Below are 21,877 nucleotides of genomic sequence, written 5' to 3' on the forward strand. Positions count from 1 at the left end.
CATTGAACAAGCCAACAGAAAACTGGCCACCAGGATACTTGAACATCAACTAGCCACAAAAAGACGTGACCCACTCTCACTAGTATCCTTACATACAGATGAGGAATGACACCACTTCGACTGAGACAACACATCCATCCTAGGACACGCCAAACAGAGACACTAATGAAAATTCCTAGAAGCATGGCATTTCAACCAGAACTCTATCAACAAGCACATTGACTTAGATCCCATTTACCACCCCTTGAGAAAAAGAACACGAAATGACATCACCATGGGAAATGACATCACCAACCCAAGAAAACCTAAACACAAATAGAAAGCAGACCATGACACCAGTGCTTCATCTAGAGGCTCAGTAAAGAGGTTACCTAGGATGGTGACGAAACATCTGAAAACGAACCTTCCAGCTCAGCAAGCAAAACTACATCCAGAACTCCAACCCGAGCTACAAATCTTAAAAGTCGCTAATATCAGAAGAAGATAACAATGCATTTTCAAACATTAGCAAAACTATAATGAACAAATATCCCTTCTTGTAATTGTTCACCAGATTGTGGGGCATCCAAGTCATCTCAGAGTTACATCTTGTTTAGTTATTGTATTTTGTGGCAACATAATCAGAAATATTCCATTTCTGCACACATCCTTCACCATGATGAAGACAAACATTCAGCAAACATATCTGAATGAAATAAAAGGAAACAGTTTCTCAAATTAGGTTCTTCTTTTACCTTTATCACAGTTTATACCAAAATATCCAGGAGGGCAGATGCACAACCCTGGAGTGATGCAAAGACCTCCATTCAAACATCTGGGGGTGCACAGAGCTAACATGAAACAAAAGGAAAATTTGAAAGATTTTTTTTAGAAATGCACTGATTCTCAAGATAGCATGTTTTAGAAATGTTTCATTGACTCATTTATAATCTCATAGAATCCAGTCGAAAAGACATTTATACTGTTCTCCCCTTGTTTCGTACTGCATCTCCATTACTGACAATTCAATGAGGCCAGGAAGTAGGCTAGAGTAGCCTAACGTTTCTGAAAACATAAGGGTACATTTACCTGGAATGTTACGCCTTTCCAAAGAAAACAAAAGCAATTTTGGCCGACTGCACATGTGGAGGTGGAGTGAATGGTAGGCTAGGTCACAATATAATTGCTGGGCTTACTGGCTGATGCATGCTCAGAACCATTCTGGACATCTCATCTTCAGCTACACATTTTAAAAATAAAACGAGTAGGGACTCATTTACACTCAGGGTTTAAGTCAGAGGTGAAAATATAAGTCAGAGGTTTGGAATGTCAGGTCCCTTCCATTATTGCTGGATTTCAGAGAGCCTTTTCCACAGAACAAAATTTGGCAGACCTCTGCAGAAAACACACATTCCACGTGAATGAAATGATATTCTAAGCTTCTGGCTGGACACCCTAGGATTGAGGTTGCAGACAAACATGCACAATTCCTCAAAAGCAGCCACAGAAGTGGAGTGTTCTGTGACTTCACACCTCCACCATGTCCTCTGAGCAAACAGGCCTTTGGAAAACCTAAGAAATCATGGGGCTAAGCAAGAACGTTGCTGGGGTTGGGTGGGGGCGTTTAAGGGAAGGGGATTTAAAATGATTTGATTAGTTTAGATAATTTTCTTTTAAAAAAAAACTGTTCTTGCACAGTTTCCTGGTTGGTTCCAGCCAAAACAGCACAAGTGAAATAAAGATGAACAGATTATCTGGGCAATTTTTATAAGATGACAGTGATTAATTAAACATACTATTAGAAACATGTCACATTTTAATTAAAAGCTTATACAGCATTTAACTTTTACAAATTCTATAATTTTTCTAATAATGAATATATTTTAATAAAAGAGAACACATATGCCAAAGTAAGGTAAACTGTTTGATAAAGTCAACTACAATGATTGTTCTGAACAGATGCGTTTGATTAGGCCATTTGTGCCAATGAAATATGCATAATCACAAGACACACTTATTTGATTAAAGTCATGCATTTTTTCATTAATGTACAGGTGAGCTTGAAATATTTACATTTCTAAAATTACACATTAATCTAGCTTAAACTAAAACTGTTTGAATTACATTGTAAGTTAATTTATTTTTTTCACTCCTAAACTTAATCTTGTTCTGTTTTCATACTTTTTCTCTACGTTTTCTGCACCACATTCCTGCGAAGAGACCAGACAAGTAAAGCTCTATGACTGGCTGCGAGAAAGTGTGTGAGAGACTGAAGGTGATTCGCCTGCCAACTTTCCTTCCTTTCCCTAGGTAACTTAAAGCAACAATGTCAGAAAAAGGCACAGTGTCTTGTTGAACAAGAAGCAGTGCATCTGTTACAGAACTGATCAATCTTTGATACATGCATAAAACTTAGTCTGTCTGAACTGAATTTAATAATGCTAATATTAAAACAGAAATCATATAAGTATTACCTTTCTCACAATGAGGTCCATAGAATCCATCAGGACATTCACAGACCTGTCTCTCTGTACAGTAACCTCCATTGCGACAGCCTCCTGGGCATTTAGCTTTGCATAAAAGAAAAGTTCCTGAAACCTCCGATAACAAATGCATACATACTTTTGCCTTATTCACATGATTCACAAAGGATGGTTTACATTAAATTAGTGTTAAGTAGTTTGCCCTGTATCAAATAATGTAAGCACAGGTTCAACACAGTTAGGTAAAGCACTTTGCTCCCTTTGGTAAATGGTTGCATGATTTTTTTTTGATTTCACTCAAATCTCCAAGAGGTTCAATCTTAAGATTTGCATTTATAGTCTTTTAATGTCAATTTTTCTGATCAGTTTTTTTTAAAGAGTAGGCAAGAGCAAGATGGAATTTAACCCTTATAATCTTGTATCGTAAAGTGTAAAACTGATCATTGAAAGAACAACTTGAAGACCAACATTCTAGCATGGACTCTATCAAAGGGCCTTGACCTGCTTTTTGAAAGGAGAACTGTGCTTCACTCATGTGAGTATCCTGATCACCTGCTCAGAGCAGGTAAGCAGTGACATGACAGTCGATAAATAACTGGGTTTAACTCCTCCTCCTCCCCTGCCCCCGCCGCCGCACTGTTTTCACCTAATTAGAAAAGTCAAAATCAAAACTGATTTTTCGATGAGAACCCACAAATTGGTTACAGATTAAAATTTGAATGCTGAAGGATGAATTTATCAAAATTAAACTATAGATGAACATTGCCAAATAGGCACCATTCGTTGTTTTTGCCGCTGTTTACCTATTACTTACTTATCTATGCTACTTAACTCTGTGATCTGCCTGTATTGCTTGCAAGACAAAGCTTTTCACTGTGCCTCGGAACACGTGACAATAAATTCAATTCAACTCAGTCTACCAACAGTTTTGGCACATTCAGTTTAAAGTATTGGGCCCTATAGTGAATGTTTATTTTACATTTTGTAAATTCAAGTTTCTCGTGAGATCATTTACAGCATGAATCTAAATCAGACAGGAATTAATTTTATAAATTTTCATGATTCATTTTACTCATATGAATGAAACAAAGCAACAGAATGCTTTGGCTTACCTCTTTGACAAGTTTTGAAGAATATTGCATTATGAGGTGTTTGAAGAACAACATTCCCTTCCACATCCATAATGACCACAGTGACCTCAAAAGCTGCTACCCCATCCTGGCTGCCAAGGCAAGGAAATCCAATCTGTACAACTAAAAATGTCAGCACAGCTTATGTCAATACTCAAAATTACTAAGTCATCATTTTTCCTTATCTGCATTTACACGTTTGAAAATTTCCAAATGTTAAAATGAAGGAATACTGAAGGAAAGTAATCTGCTTGAGTTTTTAAACTATAGGACATGTAACAATAAAATATCCTATCTAGAAATACGTCTACTGTAATTTTGTTACAGTAATGAAGCTATAGAAATGAGGCACTTCCTCTCTTCCCCTCTTTGTCCATTCTGCAAATGTGTTCCAGGATGATTCCACAGGAAAGAGTGTGAGGTGTAACTTCAGACTGGTTTGAGGTAGGATTGGGAGAACCCATGAATCTGAGCCAGTCTCCCAGGGAAGCTTGTGATAGAAAATACTATCACATGAGGTAGAAACCACCTTTTGGATGCAGACAAAGGGGTTGCCTAGAAAGAATACATTTTGCAGAGTCAGAGGTTATAGCTAACCAGGCTTATTTGAAATCACAAGGCAACAAAGTGAAGACCTGACGAAACAGCAGCGCTCTGAAAGCTTGCGATTACAAATAAATCTGTTGCACCACAACCTGTGACTTCTAACATTGTCCACCCCATCCAATATCAGATCTTTCAACAGGTCTCATCCTCATTAACATTCATAAGGAGAAAAACATATTTAGGCATCCATCTATCAAACCTCAAAAATAGTTCACATGTGTTTGAGTAAATGCCTGCGTACAGAATGCTCACAGGATATTGCGCTACTACATTGTTTTGGCAATTTTCTGTTCCCTTGAACAGAAACAGAGAGTAAACCACTGAAAGAGGTGGAGGTGAGACTCTAGCTTGGCAATAATATTAAATGCAACATTAGAAGAGATCAGTTTGGAGAAGGAGCAAGTGACTAGACAACATCAGAAACTGGACAGAGGGGCGATGACAGCAGTGTGCAGAACTGCAGTAAGCTGAGATGCCTACACCTCTCGTGGACTATCGCTAATTATAGTTCGATGGGCCCACTTGACTGCTGAGAGGTACTCAGGTTGCTCTAAAGTCATGACCTGCTGTACCACAATCATATTCTACATGGATTTCATCAGGAACATCACAACTGCGGTCTAACTAAAGATGTTTCAAGCTAATACAAAGAAAACCAAAATGATTTCAAGAAATATAAATTATTTTCTCTTATAAATAAGATAGCAAGTTTAAACATGAGATTTTTCTTCATCTTTAATGATTTTTTACCACTAGAAACATTGAGTAAATCACCTTATTTAATTATCGAACTAGGGTCAACATTATCAAACATCTACATACTGTATTATACTGGACCTTAAGTTCTGGATGTATTTTAACTTTGAAATGTCTAACTTTCTAACTTTCTTTCAGACAACGTGGCTTTTGACAGAATTCCAGCTCAGAGGATAAAACACAGGAGTCCTGTAACTTTAGTACACAACTACACTGTTCAGTAAGTTCAGTTCTACAGTGCAAACTGTACAGGATCATATGAATTTCTTCAACCCAGTAAAAAAGGATCACTATACTAGTGATTTTAGCTGTAACATAACAGATCAGTAAACTACACTACTGTGATAATAAACAGAATGTTAATCAAAATCTTAAAAGTTTATCATTAAAAATTGATTGGACCTCAAGTAGTTTCATAAAGTTAGGAAAATTGATAAACTGTTTAAACCATGCAAACTATACATCATTGAAGTTCCTTTTTAACATGCTTTTTTCAGTTCACAGAGTATAAAAATATCGACTAAAAGTCAGAAAGTGATGCCACAGTCAAGTACTTCATGAGATGTTGGAAGAATTCAAGAAGAGAAATACTTAGAGATTCTTCCCCACCCCACCACTTCACAGTGCTGATTAATACAGAAAGTCTATTCCTGTAAATGATAATGGTCTAATAATCAATGGTTCATCAGCTATTGATTAACTGCATGGGTTAATCTTTTAAATAATAAAACACAAATTATGAAGCAAACATTACATCAACCAGTTGATTTGAGAGTAACTTGCAGCCTAACTGCAAAGAAGAGTTGCAACTCTGTCTACACATAGCACATGGGGTACTTAAAGATAAAATGCACATATAACATCTTGAACAAATCCTTGTGGGAGAGTCTAACATGGAGCGCTGGCAGGCAATTGGAACAGTTAGGTGCACAGAGGTATCACAATCAAGCGTTATCGTGTCTTCCTTTGCACAATTCAGCATGGATCGTCATACAGAACTGAGAGACTTGTTCTCTCTCTCTTTTGGTGATGCTGGGACTCAGCTGCTGCTCAGGCCAACATCATATGATTCAGTACAGACCAGCACATTAGAGCTTGAACACATCCAGTCTGGTGTCTCAATGCCTTCGGGCATAAGCCCTTCATCAGGAATTCCTGATGAAGGGCTTATGCCCGAAATGTCGAATTTCCTGTTCCTTGGATGCTGCCTGACCTGCTGCGCTTTTCCAGCAACACATTTTCAGCTCTGATCTCCAGCATCTGCAGACCTCACTTTCTCCTCTCAATGCCTTACCAACAAAGTATTTATCCTCTGACACTGCAGATGGAGGAAAAGCAGATTTTTAAGCTATTTAAATCTACTTATAATCAATTCTCCTTCATTGCATTGTTAAAATTTTCACAACCTTATGTATTTTAAGAGATGAAAAAGCTGCTTTTTTATACTGCTTTTCAAACCTGATACTTTTTAATACAAGCAGGCAGGTTAGAGTTCAAACATGCAGACACTCAAAAACATTTGAAATACTGAAAGGAAGAAACACACAATTTACTGACCTGTGGCCTTGTGAGAGATTGTTGCCCGTAATGGAATGTTCACTGTTGGATCTCCCATAACATCTTTATCCAATGACCGAAGGGATTGAAATTCATAAAAATATAATGCCTGTAATGATGGTTTATAGAATTAATAGGGTTTCCAATGATTCCTTTTTATGTGAACTGCCATAACATATCTATTTCAAAACTCAGTATGGCAGCTTGTTCCAAACACACAACACCTGCATGAAAAAAATTGCCCTTCAGATCGCCTTTAAATATTCCCCTTTCACCGTAAGCCTATGCCCTCTAGTTTTGAACTCTCCTACCTTGGGAAAAAGACCTTGGTTATTCACCCTATCCATGCCCCTCAATTTTAGAAATCTCTAAGATCACCTCCCAGCTTCCAACACTCCAGGGAAAAAAGCCCCATCCTATTCAGCATCTCGCTGTAGTCTAAACCCTCCAATCCCGTTAGCATGCTTGTAAATATTTTTGAACTCTTTCAATCTGAAGAACATCCTTCCTATAGCATAGTGACCAGACTTGAATGCAGTATTACAAAAGTGGCCAAACTAATGTTCTGTACAGCCGCAACATGGCATCGCAATTCAGTGGTTCAATGTTTAGCACTGCTGCCTCAACTCCAGGATCCAGGGTTTGATTCCAGCTTTGGGCGACTATCTGCGTGCAGTTTGTATGTTCTCTCCGTGTCTGCATCGGTTTCCTCCAGTTGCTCCAACTTCCTCTCACAGTCCAAAGATGTACAGGTTGGGCGAATTAGCCGTGCTAAATTGTCCATAGTGTTTAGGGATGTACAGATTATGTACAGGAGTTATGGGTAAATTTAGGGGAATGGATCTGGGTGAGATACTCTGAGTGTTGGTGTGGACTTGTTGGGCCTGTTTCCATACAGTAAGGATTCTAATTCAGAAATACTTCAACGTAGTCCTGGCAGATTGTTTTACAGCTGAAATTGTTTGTAATGCAGAGGTATTAACATGTGTACCTCAAAGTACAAGAATACAGTGAAAAGTACACAAAGTTGCTATTCACTGCCACCATGTACAAAAAGACAATTTTTTTTCTCAAAACCACCTAGACACAAAAAAAAACAACCGTCTAAGATACAAAAAACTAGAATTTTTTTTTAAAAAAGCAGAAACACAAAAAAAAAGCCAAAACGAAAGGGGGAAGCACTCAGATCTAAAAGTTTTATCTTCTGAGGTAACCTTATCTCCATAAGGTAAGTGTGCCTCCTTCCCCAAAGCCTCTTGTCTCAATCCTGCCGCAGGCCCCTGGAAATCATTCAGTCGGGTATGCAGGAGGCAAAAAAAATAGACAAGTTGCCTTCTTATTTCAGCTGGAGTTCACAAATGTGTAGATTTGAATGACAACATAAAACAGGCACCATATTTCACTTGAAGTTAAATAGCTTACAAACATTCACTATGTTGGTAAAGTTCTAGATGCCACTTGCCAATGATAATGTATTCCTACAAGACCCACCACTTTCAGAAGGAGAGGAAAACTGGTGTAAACAAACTGAAGAAAATAAATATTTAAAGAAATCTAAATTTTTGGCTTGGATTCAAGCACTACAAATCCAAATCAGATCTGAACAGGATTATTTTGATTACATGCTTTTCTACAAATAACACGTTCCAAAATATGACAATTCTCATTTAGATTAGAAAACTTGTAATCAATACAATGAAAAGAGAACAGGAAAGATTAAAATAAAACATAAGTTTACATTTATTTTTAAAAACGATTCACTTACAGATCTGGATTTATCACTCTCTCACTGAAATTATTCAACAAACTTAAACAAAAGACCCAAACTATTCTCCAAGTAGTTGGAGAGAAAATATACGATTTGTAACAGCAAAATGTGGGGGGGGTGGGGGCACAGTGATTAGCACTGCTACTTCACAGTGCCAAGGACCCAGGTGACTGACTGTGGTGTTTGTGCATTCTTCCAGGTGCTTTGGTTTCCTCCTACAGTCTAAAGATGTGTGGTTAGGTGGATTAACTAGAGTAAATGTGGGTTTAAAGCGATAGAGTGAGATGGTCTCCAGAGGGTTGGTGCAACTCAATGGGCTGAATGACCTCTATCTGCACTGCAAGGTTTCTATGATTCTATGAAAATGAGTCACGGATTGTAGGATACAGATATATTCAGTCCAAGCTCAATACTTTTATCATGAATTAGTGCAGAAAATTTATGATTTTGCATATTGATACTTCTGCTAAATATATTATAAATTAGAAATTCTGCTTTATGGCTGTGGAAGGTCTATTTCAAACCTTAATCATCTTTTGAAAAGCATTAATTTCCATATTTAAATTCCAGAGATATTTGGATGCAATTCCAATTGCCTAGACTTCAAAAATGGTGTACAGGGAAGAAATGTTAAACGGCAATGCTTTTGAAAGTTGAACATTTAATGATGTATCTACTTCAGAAACCAGGTAACTGTATGCTTTCTAGTGACATTTAGAATAATCAGAGGACAACAGCCAACCTGAAGTATGTAGAGATAGCAAACACTAACTAAGGATCAGGTGAAATAGTATATTGCAAATAATATTTGGATACTGTGCAAAGTAACTTGAATCCAAATGTAACCACTGACCAATAATCAATCCTGGGTACCTTAGATTTAGATTACTTACAGCGTGGAAACCTCTTATGTCACTTTTTGTTGTTATGCAAATACTGAATGGATCACAATATTCAATTTTAAAATTGACTGAAATCACCAAAACTAGGCTTTGGCCTTTTAAGGAAAAAGAAGGAAATTTTGTCAACATGCACGAAGCAGTAATAGTTATATCAGTTGATAATCCTAAAAAATGACTGATTTTCACACTAAATCTGTTGCTAGTAACAGAGGGGTGCATGAATTGATATGAAGTATTATCCTGAATTGTTCTGTGCTGCCACATACTGGCCATACTGAATACTGCACCTTGCCTCCCTCAGATTCATTCTCTTACTGGGCAGGATATCTATCCCTTCCTCTCTCCACCAAATGAACAAGAGGCTGGGCATCGCTTCTTCCCAACACTACATTCCTTTCCAGACCCCCTCAACTCCATCAAAGAAAAAACAAAACTTAAGGCTGATAAGCCTTTCCAGTACTGCTGTTTTTCTCACCCACTGCAGATCCCAGAAACACAAATTGATATTCTGTGCTGAGCACTCTGTCAACTGCCTCCGCCGCATCTATTCCTCAGATGACCAATTTCACCATAGAACACCCCAGATGGTCTCCTTTTGCAAAGATTGCAATTTCCCCTCCCATGTTGTCGATGATACCCTCCAGCGCAACTCCTCCACTTCCCGCTCCTCCCCCCTTGAATCCCATCCCTCCAATCACAGAAAGGTCAGAACGCCCCCCCGGTCTTCACCTTCCACCCCATCAACCTCAGTGTACATTGCATCATCCTCCACCACTTGCAAAAATTTCCCTCCCTCCCCCTTCTGCAATCCGGAGAGACGATTCTCTCTGTGACTCCTTCATCAGATCCATCCCCACCCCCACACCCACCCCTGGCACCTTCCCCTGCCATTGCAGGAAGTGCAAAACCTGCATCCACACCTCTCCCCTCACCTCCATCCAAGACCCCAAAGGATCTTTCTATATCCAACAGAAATTTACCAGTACCTCCACACAAGTTATCTACTGTATCAGTTGCACCTGATGCAGTCTCCTATACATCGGGGAGACAGGATACCAACTTGCAGTTCGTCTCGGAGAACATTTCTGGGACATCCGCAACAGCTATGAGTCTATGACTCTAAAAAACCAACCCCACTGCCCTGTGGCTGAACATTTTAACTCCCCCCTTCCACTCTACCAAGGACATGGGCTTCCTCCATCGCCAAACACTTATCACCTTATGGCTGGAGGAAGAATGCCTCATCTTCTAACTTGGTACCCTGCAACCACACAGGATCAATGTGGATTTCACCAGTTTCCTCATTTCCCCGCACCCCCCCCCACTTTATCCCAGTCCCAAGCCTCCGCCCTCTTGACCGGTCCTACCTATTCATCTTTCTTCCTTCTCACCCATCTACTCCACCATCCTCTCTGACCTAACATCTTCATCTACCTAGATATTCCTAGCTACCATTCTGCACACACCCCCCACCCCCATTTATCTCCTTCTGTGCTGAACAGGCTTACATTAACAAGAATTTGGAGCTTGTGTTTTTACCTACCTGCCACATCATCTCCTACTGAGAAATCTAAAATTCATCCTTACAACTAACCATTTCACAGAGCTGATTTTAGCACTGGGAGGGAGGTTTTCAGCCAATGAAGCTCTGTTGATTGGTCTTTGGTTTCACAAGTGATGTAGGACTAGAGGTGTTGATTTATAATGACAGATTTGGAGGTGCTGGTGTTGGACTGGGCTGGACAAATTTTAAAATCACACAACACAAGGTTATCATCCAACAGATTTATTTGGAAGCACTAGCTTTCAAGGTGCTGCATCTGGATTGAAGGGCTTATGCCCAAATCATTGACTCTCCTGCTTCTTGGATACTTCCTGACCTGCCGTGCTTTTCCAGCACCACACTTTTTGATAACATACAAGGGGAGCCAGGAACAGAAATTCGAAAGAGATCAAGTGATATTATACTGCCAGAGATTGAAAAGCAGGCAGAGAAACAGAACTTGAGAGAAAAGCATATGATGGATAAAAAGATTGTCAGCACAATTATAGTTCATTTTACATGTCCTTGTAGTGATAAACTCCATCCCATGTCGACCAGACCAGGTACAGTGACATTGGAGAGTCAGTTTTCATGTTAATCTAGCAGCTTTCTTCTGTATCAACATATAAATGTACAGATTTATTACACTGAATGTCAGCAAGTTACTTTGGTGGGATTTGAACTCAGAATCATAGAGTTGCAAGGAAAACGAAGATAATGTTTGCAGGAGGGTTCAGAAAAGATTTACAAGGATGTTGGCAGGGTTGGAGGATTTGAGCTATAGGAAGAGGTTGAACAGGCTGGGGCTGTTTTCCCTGCAGCATTGGAGGCTGAGGGGTGACCTTATAGAGGTTTACAAAATTATGAGGGGCATGGATAGGATAAATAGGCAAAGTCTTTTCCCTGGGGTTGGGGAATCCAGAACTTGAAGGCATAGGTTTAAGGTGAGAGGGGAAAGACATAAAAGGGATGTAAGGAGCAACTTTTTCATGCAGAGGGTGGCACGTGTATGGAATGAGCTGCCAGAGGAAGCGGTGGAGACTGGTACAATTGCAACATTTAAGAGGCATTTGGATGGGTATATGAATAGGAAGGGTTTGGTGGGATATAGACCGGGTGCTGGCAGGTGGGACGAGATTGGGTTGGGATACCTGGTCAGCATGGACAGGTTGGACCGAAGGGTCTGTTTCCATGCTGTACATCTCTTTGACAGACCAAGGGGCTGAGTATGACAGATTTGGACAGAAATATAGATGAAGGTACAAACAGGACACTAAAAGAAGAGAGATGCAGCATAGAGAAAAATGAAACAAAATACATAGATAGAAAAACAGACCAAAATTTACAATTGAGCAGATAGAAATTTGCACGGTTTCTTGAATTCCTAATATCTGCTACATGGACTGAAGTTCTTTAATGAAAGTAATCAATGGCATTGTTTACACTGATAGAGATAATTATTATGCACAGTTATCAAGTTATTAGTACATCCGGTGATTTATAAAACACTTGTAAAGCATGGGGTGAAGCCTGGAGGAAAATAGAGATGAGTAATCTCGAACACTGAAATGAAAAACCACGAAAGAATTATTGTCAACAACTCTCTTGGATAGTCCTGAGACCTTCAGGAATTAAAGATTGACTCATGAAAAGATTGACTCAGGTGAAAAGTCCTTGGTGCGTTAAAGAAATTGCAGTTGTCACTTTCTTTGGAGGATTTTGTTGGTTATACAGTTATATTCTGATTTGCAGTGTTCGGTCTGTATTTTTAAAAAACCTTCAGTCAGACCCTGCCTATACATTTTTGCCCTCTAATAGGAAATCTCAGAAGACAGAAATGTTCCACGGAGCAAGAAAGATTAAAGAGTATTGTATTGTCATTCATGTTTAGCAAGGAACAATTAATAGTTTTTTTTAAAAACAGAATGTTTTACAGCTACTTTACATTGGAGGCAAAATTTACAATTGAGCAGATAGAAATTTGCACGGTTTCTTGAATTCCTAATATCTGCTACATGGACTGAAGTTCTTTAATGAAAGTAATCAATGGCATTGTTTACACTGATAGAGATAATTATTATGCATAGTTATCAAGTTATTAGTACATACGGTGATTTATAAAACACTTGTAAATTATTTGAACTTTGTTATGAACCCATTGATGAGATTACTGCCGGGAATGAAGTTTCACATGCACATTCTTTTTTAAGTCTGCACTCTATGGGAGTATAGCATGTTACATGATCAATGCCACTTACGAAGTAATTAAAGTCCTAATCTTAGTAATTAATAGGCACGTCCATGTTATTTTTACTCTTAGCGATAGCTTGAAGTTTCCCTTCCTTTCCAACAGATGTGTCACTGCATTTGATCAGTTCCTTCATTTTCTTGAATAAAGTGGTATTTTGCCTTTCTGGTTAGAATGTTTAGTACAATTTCAACTGAACTGAGCAGAATCCCTAATCTAGAAGACAAACTGGAAATAAATCAATAACTCTAAAGCAAAAACAAGGTGCAACATTATCAATATTGCAACACTTTATTTGAACTGAAGACTGAAAAAACTAGTGGGTATTTTAAGAAGATTGGGTAAGCAAAACAGGAATAAAATTGATGAAGAGATTCAACAACATCAATCAGAGAGGGAACTGCGAGATAGCTCCAACATATAAAGAGAAAGCAGAAGTTTAACAAGTGAGAGTAAAAGATAACAGAACATTGGAATGGAAGGTTGTTGGGAAATGAAGAAGGAATTTGGGTTGTTTTTTAAAACAACTAAGCAAAAAATGGTATGAGCTCAAAGTGTTGATGCTTAGGCTTAATTTCTATTTATGGAAAGATGAATACAAGATACAGTTATGATTCTCTTTGGCTTTGTGTAAATCTAAAGGACAGATAGGAACATACTGATGTTTAATCCTTAGAATTAGAAACAGCTTGCTCCAATAGTTATAGCCTGATCCAGATCATTTGTTTTGCCCAATCTAATTTCACCAGGTGACGTTAAGAAATGTGCATAGCTGTAGTGTCTCTATATTTGGTAATGGGAACACTCAACACTCACCACTAAACTTAAACCACGTTTATCTGATTTTGTTTATATGTCCCAAGTAATATTCTGGAAATTTTAATTATTGCCGTGTGCCAGTATGAGTACTGATTAAAAGCTTGATCTGTATCTTTCTACTGTAATGATGCCATGAATTCTGCTCTGCCAGATGACTGAAATTAATGACCAAAAATGTTTTGTAAAAATCGTGGAAACTTACAGCAGATGAGGCCACCATTCAGTCAGCTGTGCCCAAGCAGACACCTTGAAAGATCAGCCATACTTTGTCTCATAACCCCATGCAAGTTTCTCACCCTTGAATATATTTTAGAATTTTTAAAGATATTTGTGGAATCATTTTACACTGCATAATCAGGGAAAGCACTAAGATCCTCACAAATTTCAATGAAAAAAATACTTGACTCCCCAATAGCCTCAGGATTTTGATTAGATTAGATTACTTACAGTGTGGAAACAGGCCCTTCGGCCCAACAAGTCCACACTGACCTCCCGAAGCGCAACCCACCCATACCCCTACATTTACCCCTTACCTAACACTACGGGCAATTTAGCATGGCCAATTCACCTGACCAATTCACACATCCTTGGACTGTGGGAGGAAACCGGAGCATCCGGAAGAAACCCACGCAGACACGGGGAGAACGTGCAAACTCCACACAGTCAGTCGCCTGAGTTGGGAATTGAACCCGGGTCTCAGGTGCTGTGAGGCAGCAGTGCTAACCACTGTGCCACTGTGCCGCCCACTTTTGAATCCACAACCTCTAGTTACTGACCCACTTACCATAGGGAATTTTGTCTCTCTCTCTCCATTTATTTTATGAAAACCTCTGATTATTTTAAAAATCAGAGCCAGCGCACCTCTTAACCTTCTTTGTCCCAAAGAATAAGAGTCCTAACTTTTCCCAACTGCATAAATGAAGACCCTCATCACTCTTAACATCTTGCCAACATGTTAACATCCTCTGTAACCTTTCTAAAAATCATTCATTCTTCTATCCTAATAAGCCATATGAAGCTGTCACGAGAGAAAGTTCACATCATGTGGAAAGGTTAATCCAGCTGTTGAATAGTAATCCTCATGGATAAGCCATGAGGTTGAAGTACGCTATGCTTCATGCCTCAAAGTCTTTGTTGTTAAGGTCCAAAGGATAGCTTTGAAGTTCAAGATGATATCATCCTAATGTGTATTACCAACATCAGCCTTTCTGATTATAATAATTTAGAACAGTAAGCAGTCACTTCTGAATTTTTGTCTAAAAGAATAGAAAGAACTAGCAAATTTTGAATGGGTGCAGATTAATCTGAAAGAATTGAACATGTTACCAAATACTAATAAAGCAGAATACGAATATGAAATCCCAATTTGTTGCCAAGGTATAGTTAGATCATGAAACTCCTAAAAGATTATAGGCTCCCTCTGATCTCAGGATGAAAGTGGGGATTGCAGATGCTGGAGATTAGAGTGGTGCTAAAAGGTGGTGCTCCTCGGATGCTGCCTGACCTGCTGCGCTTTCATAGCGCCACTCTAACCTTGACATCAATCTCTACCTCTGATCTCAGCATACTCTCTTCCTTTACTAAAGCTGATCAAAGATAAAGCCATGTGTTACTTCTTTTCTTGGTGAAGCGAATAACCTAGGACTAAGCCACAGCATGAAATCTCAAAACACAATCAAAAACTGTAGATTGTCAATGGAATTTAAACAATTAGGTTACAATATTGAACTATCTCAAATTAGTTTGAAAGTTAAAGCAGCAGCATGTCTCATTGTAGGTTATTCATTGTTTTAATTTTGAAACTGGTAACTCCTGCTAAAGTAAAAATGAGATGAAATAGAAACTTTATTTCAAGACCAACACTTCGAACTACAGCTGTATTTGTTTTGTGGTCAATAGTTGTCAAACAGAATTCAAAAATAATTAACACTGCTGCTTGATGTATAATTAAATATTAAATTTTAAGGTGATTCTAATATTGTATAACTGTTTAGTAAATTTAAAACACATTCTCAATGTAACACATCAATAATATTCAACAAAGTGCTATCATTTTGTTCAACTTTGAATACAGTTAATCTATTGATGTAGCAGGTAGCAGTTAAAATTATACAGATTTGAGTTTTAAAGCTAATGAATACTGGAGTGTAATGACAAGGAAGCAACATCATCAAGGAATTTACAACCAACTTATAACCATTAACTTGAAGAGATTATAGAATCAAAATAATTTAAATATATATCACATTCAATTTTATATTCATGGGTGGGGGTGATGGCCGGGTGGTATGGACTGTTAATCCAGAGACCCAGACAATGTTCTGGGCACCCAGGTTCAAATCCTGCTACAGCAGATGGTAGAATTCAAATTCTATTTTAAAAAGTCTGGAATTGAGTCTAATTATCACCATGAATCCATTGTCAATTGTCAAGAAAACCTAAAAAATTTCACTTAAGTCCTTTAGGGAAGGAAACTGCCATTCTTATCTGGTCTGACCAAATGTGACTCCCAATTTACAGCAATGTGGTCGACTCTAAACTGCTCTCTGAGCAATTAGGGATGAGCAATAAATGCTGCCTACCCAGCCACACCCTCATTCCATGAATGAATAAAAAAAAACAAATTCGCAAAGCGTAGTCACCACCACAATATTCTTGTATAATGGGTGTGTACTAGTGGTCCTTTTACTTTGTTTTTGATCCTATTTTCAGTGGTGCCAATACAGTAGATGCTAATAACCAACCTTGCCTCATGTCATTCATACATGGTGGTGTCTAGACTGAAGAAATAATAGTTGTGTTGTAATTAAGTCAACCAATAATTAAATGATTACCTGGGAATAATAAAATACGTATGTTATTATTTCTTAACCTCCATCCTAAATAAAATCAGTCCCCTCCTTTGAACATTAAGCTGAAACAATCTCAAAGTTTCTACTGCCACAAAAATAAAAAGGTTGTACTTAACCTGAATGCTAATAGTTCAGTACATTTTCTTTTCCTTTAGAGTGCATGTTTTCTGTTTAATAGCCTATAACCCAGTTATGATGTTTGCCACATAAACACTAAGTTTGTATCTGTATGATGTACAGTTCCAGTGAAACCAGATGTAAGCCACAAGATAACTATCAAACCTTCTTCTGTAGGCAATAAACTCTTACTTTGGCAGAAGTCTGAGAAGTTTATCACTGTTATTTTCTGTTAGTAGATGGAACAGATGGTTGCCACATGCATATTGCACTGAATAAAGGGGTATCTCCTGGGCCCGTTGCTTTAATCTTGGATGGCATGCACAACATTGGGATGCAAAATACCACAGTGGAACATGATAAAAATATTAAGACTTCAAAAGGAGTTCATTTTCAACAAGCACCACTTTCTGTAAAACAAAGCTTACAAGCTATAGGCAAAATTCACATCCACATTCAAGCTGCACTAGATGGAGGCCACAAACAAGGTATTTCTTATGTTTGGTGACATTACAGCTGAAAGGACAAGGTATTATGGCGGAGGTAGGCTGCAGAGAAAGGGGTGAAATGATAGTTGCATAACTGACCACACTTTGGGCTATATGAATGGTAAAAGAAAAAGAAAAATATAACATTGAAATCAATAATTTTTCATAAAGATCTTTTATAACTGTCAGACAAATTGACATTGTTCATATAATCCATCATTCTATACTCTCATTCATTATTTGAGGTAAATATTTATTTATAACTTATGGGTGGTTTTTAAACTTCTGACTTTTTTTCTTGCAATGACTAACCAAGTTAGGAATTTTGTTTCAGTAATTTTACTAAGGGCACAGTTTTCGTTTTGCAGAAACAGGGGTCATCATCTAGATACAATCTAATGTTAAAAGATCCTTCAGTTGTGCTTTCAACTGCTCAAAAAAATTACAAATTTTCCTGAGGTAGAGGTGAAACAATGTTACCTAATACTGTAGTAAGATTGTGCTGTCCCATGTTTAGTGATGACTTAGGTTTATTGCATTAAGAAACAATTAAAATGCACACTGTAGGATTGTTATCTTTATTCTAATTAACTGAATACCAAACTTCAATGTATTTTATTTCATAATTTAGAAATAATTTTCAAAGCACAGAACAGTTTAAATCAAAGATTAATGAAGTTACCACCCCCACAAGTTCAAAGTGTGCAGACAAAACTTGCAGAGAGAATTAAGTCAACATGTTATGAAATAATGTTGGAACCTATCTTTACCTGTCCTGTTGCCTGCCAGGTAAAATTAATGGCCTGGATGTTGACTGGAATCGCTGGCATTCTCTGTTGGGCTTTCCTGAAATCATGAGTGAATGGTGCCATTTTACCATCAGAAACGATAAGAATATCCTCTTCAAAACCTGAAAGGTGGTGAGTTCAGAATAAGCATTTAGAGCCAATATTATGGCACCAGCTTTACTTGTTCTTTTGGCAAAATATCTGAATAGGAAATTGTCAAATGTACGTTACAAGCTCAATACATTTCACATTTTTTTCAACTGAAAAGTTACCATTTCTTATATCCTTCAGCAGTGTTTGAAGTGTGCATTTATATTCTAAAGCACTCACAAAAGGCATAGCAGTTTCATAAAACTAATGTGAATGAAAATCATTCAAAAGGTTTCAGCTCATTTGATGCCGATTCATTTAAACATTTTTGGATATCCTGCATGCATTCTTGTCATTCAAGAAGTGGCGGCCTGGCGGCTCAGTGGTTAGCACTGCTGCCTCACAGCACCAGGGACCCAGATTTGATTCCAGCCTTGGGCGACTGTCTGTGTCTCCCCATGTCTGCATAGGTTTCCTCCGGGTGCTCCGGTTTCCTCCCATGGTCCAAAGATGTGCAGGTTAGATGAATTGGTCATGCTAAATTACCCGCAGAGTTAGGTGCATTACTTAGGGGGAATGGGTCTGAGTGGGTTACTCTTCGGAGGGCTGGTGTGGACAGTTGGGCCGAAGGGACTGTTTCCACACTGTAGGGAATCTAATCTAATTAAGATTGATAACTATGTGTACAAATTACCTTAAACTGATTTTGTTGGATTGTTGGTAAAAGGCAGGGTTGAGTTCATCTGACCTGATATGCAAAGTTACTCTAGGGGAGGTGGGTTCCAAATTATAATTATGTGGCACTGTTAATGCAATGAAATATTCCAATGTGCTTTACTGCAGCATTACAAATTAAAGCATGACATTGAGGGGCATAAGGAGATATCAAGACTGACAGATTGAGGGGTAGGTAAAAGAAGTATATTTTAAAGAGTTCCAAAAGGAGGCCAAGATAGAGAAGCGAGGTCTTCTAGGAGAGAATCTTATAGCTTAGGGCCTGGTAACAAAGACAAAGCCACCGATGGTTGAGTATTTATAATTGGGCATGCACAAAAGGCCAGAATTGGACAGACATGGGCTGTGGCAGAAGGAAAAGATACAGGGAGGGGCAAAGCCATGAATGGTTTTGAAACAAAGATGAGAATGTTCAATATCTATGATTTTTTTTGACTGGGAGCTGTTGTAGATCAGCAAGCGTAGGGATGATAGAGGAATGGGACTTGATTAAAAGTTAAAAGACAGGAACAGAGTTTCTGGAGGAATTGTTGAGTCCAACAGTAATAAAGGGAAAATGAGGCTTTCAATAGATGAGCTTACACAAGGATAAAGTTGAGTGATGTTACAGAGATGGAAACAGGCAGTGTTAGAGCTATTATGCATGAGGTCATAAGCTCATATCAGCATCAAATATGACCCCAAGGTTGCAACCAGGCTAGCTGATTCTCATACTGTCATCTGGGAGAGGGGTGGAGTCAGTAGTACTGGAGCGAGTTTGAAGCATTGACCAAAACCAATAGCTTCAGCCTTGCCAACATTTAATTGGAGGAAATTTCTACTAGATATTGAATCAGTAGTCTGGTAATTTAGCAACAGTGGAGGAGTTGAGGGTGGTAGTGGGAAGGTAAGGCTGATTGGCATCAGTGTAGATTGTAGAAACTCAGGCTGGGAGTCATTGTCAATGCACAGCATGTGGTCGAGGAATAGGAAAGAGGCAAGACTTAATTCTTAGAGGGCACTGGAGGCAATAATGAGGGAACAGGAAAAGAGACCACTGCAAGTGCTTTTTGGCTATGATTATAAGAATGAGAACAGAAGCCACGTGAGGATGGGAAAGAACAGGAGGGAGTGGAAGCGGAAAGGCATTGGAAGAACATGTTAAATAGTGTCAAAGGCGGAGATAGGTCGAGGTCAGGAAGGCAAATTCTGCTTTTGCAACAGTCACATAAGATGCCGTTTGTGACCTTGGTATGAGCCACTTAGATACTATGACAGAAGTAGAACCCAACTTGGAGGAGTTTAAACATGACAATATCTGTAAAGAAGGCCATGTTAAATTTCAGAGGAAGCCCCTGAGACAGTGAGTGTGCAACAGAGGGAGAAAACTCCATGTCATTTGGCATAACTGTTCACTCAACATTTCAATGAATTTCATACAGAGACCTGATCGCTCGGACCGCCCGCACACAACACGAAGCGCTGCCAAATACAGCGCTTACCGAGTGCGGTTTCCAATTGAATTAACATAACTACAAAATAAAAGGCAGAATCAATCAAATTCTCCCACTTTAGATGTAGGAGGTGTTTCTGAATGCAACACGCTAGGTACTAGTCAGAAACTGTGCTCACCTATCAAAACTCTGGCTTGGTGAGCATCTATCCACATGTTGAGGCTCCCGTCAGGTTGTGTGGCTCCACTGAGCAAAATGAGAAGTTTCACGGTCAGTAAGAGGCTCGCCGTCCGCACCAATGTCCCGGAGCAGCCCATCCTCAAGGCTTCCCCTTCAGCGCGTCTTTCTAACCCTCGCTGCCGCGGTGTGCTCTCAATGATCCGCGCGGCGTTTTCTGCCGCTCCGTGTCCGCTGCAACCTGACTGGATGAGGGAGCGAGCACTGCGCGCCCCGGCCAGGCCGGCAACGCGGAGCGCGCTCCCGTGAGCTGCCGTTGAGTGGCCTTTCGTCCTTCGCTGGATTGAACTATTACTTTTAAATATGTGGATTTTTCACTATAGGTACATCACTGCATCTCTGGAACGAATGTTAAGCGAGTGAAACAAACACATATCTTTGACATTCGGTTTATCAAGCACGATAGGGTCATTTGTATCCTGCGAAAATTCATTGCAAACGGGATACAATATTCTGCTGATCGCCCAAATGAACGATATAGTACTCACTGGCTGAGTTGCGAGACTGGCTACTCCTGAAAGAACATTAATTGTTGGATATTCCACAAATAAAGTTGTAAAAGTATGATCTTACGTGGAAAACAAATTTGTACAAACACGAAAGCTCTATAGCCACCTCCTCTCGAAAATTGATCGTATGCATTCTCATCATTAGGGGCATGTCACAAATTCTTTCATCTTTTTAATCTTAGTTAAAAGTAACGAATTGTCTCTATATTGTTTGGAACGTAAGGTAGGGAAAGATCAGTTGCTCCATTAAGAAGTGCTTATCGATGGAAGTCGAAAGCGTAGTGGGGAAAAGCACAGCAAGTCAAGCAACATCCAAGGAGCATAAGCCCTTGAACATCGATTCTCCTGCTCCTTGGATGCTGCCTGACCTGCTGTGCTTTTCCAGCACCACACTTTCGACTCTGATCTCCAGCGTCTGCAATCCTCACTTTCTCCGAGATTATTGTTGTATCCAAATAAATAGTTATATTTGGGGTCTTGTGGGTCAGGATGATGCCATGGAGGTGTTTTTAAACAGGCATTAGGAAAGAAATCTTATAATAACTATGACAAGTACCACATACGTAACGTAGAAATATGACCTTTTAGCCTTGATTATGTTGAAACGTGCAATCCAGTATTATAACTGCAACAATAGAAATTGTGCTTACCAATTTCATATTGCACCAATACTAAGCTTGTGTTTCTGCGCAATTACAGTCCAACATTACTACAAAGCCAAGTGGTATATCGTCTCACTTCCCTACTTCAGCCTGAAAGGAAGCACTGCTCTGGATTTGCGTTATACCAGTAATATTGCACCTGAGCTGCACAAATTCATCCTGGTATGATGAAATC

General features: G+C 38.9%; 2 protein-coding genes across 2 annotated transcripts in view; both read right to left on the reverse strand.

Moving 5' to 3' along the window:
* The window catches only part of wif1 (wnt inhibitory factor 1), a 34,367-nt gene extending 13,525 nt beyond the window's left edge, over positions 1 to 20,842 (reverse strand). The window contains exons 1-6 of the mRNA XM_060839311.1: positions 20,473 to 20,842; positions 18,019 to 18,158; positions 6,512 to 6,620; positions 3,575 to 3,715; positions 2,454 to 2,549; positions 735 to 830 (exon numbers count right to left, since the gene is read on the reverse strand). Of these exons, the coding sequence (XP_060695294.1) occupies positions 735 to 830; positions 2,454 to 2,549; positions 3,575 to 3,715; positions 6,512 to 6,620; positions 18,019 to 18,158; positions 20,473 to 20,611 (721 nt within the window). The 5' untranslated portion in view covers positions 20,612 to 20,842. The remainder of the gene's footprint in view (positions 1 to 734; positions 831 to 2,453; positions 2,550 to 3,574; positions 3,716 to 6,511; positions 6,621 to 18,018; positions 18,159 to 20,472) is intronic.
* Positions 1 to 21,877, reverse strand: part of rps16 (ribosomal protein S16) — a 435,012-nt gene that overhangs the window by 245,953 nt on the left and 167,182 nt on the right. The gene's annotated exons all lie outside the window — the stretch shown is intronic.

This window comes from Hemiscyllium ocellatum, chromosome 19 (assembly GCF_020745735.1).
Source record: "Hemiscyllium ocellatum isolate sHemOce1 chromosome 19, sHemOce1.pat.X.cur, whole genome shotgun sequence".
In the NCBI taxonomy this organism is placed as follows: Eukaryota; Metazoa; Chordata; class Chondrichthyes; order Orectolobiformes; family Hemiscylliidae; genus Hemiscyllium; species Hemiscyllium ocellatum.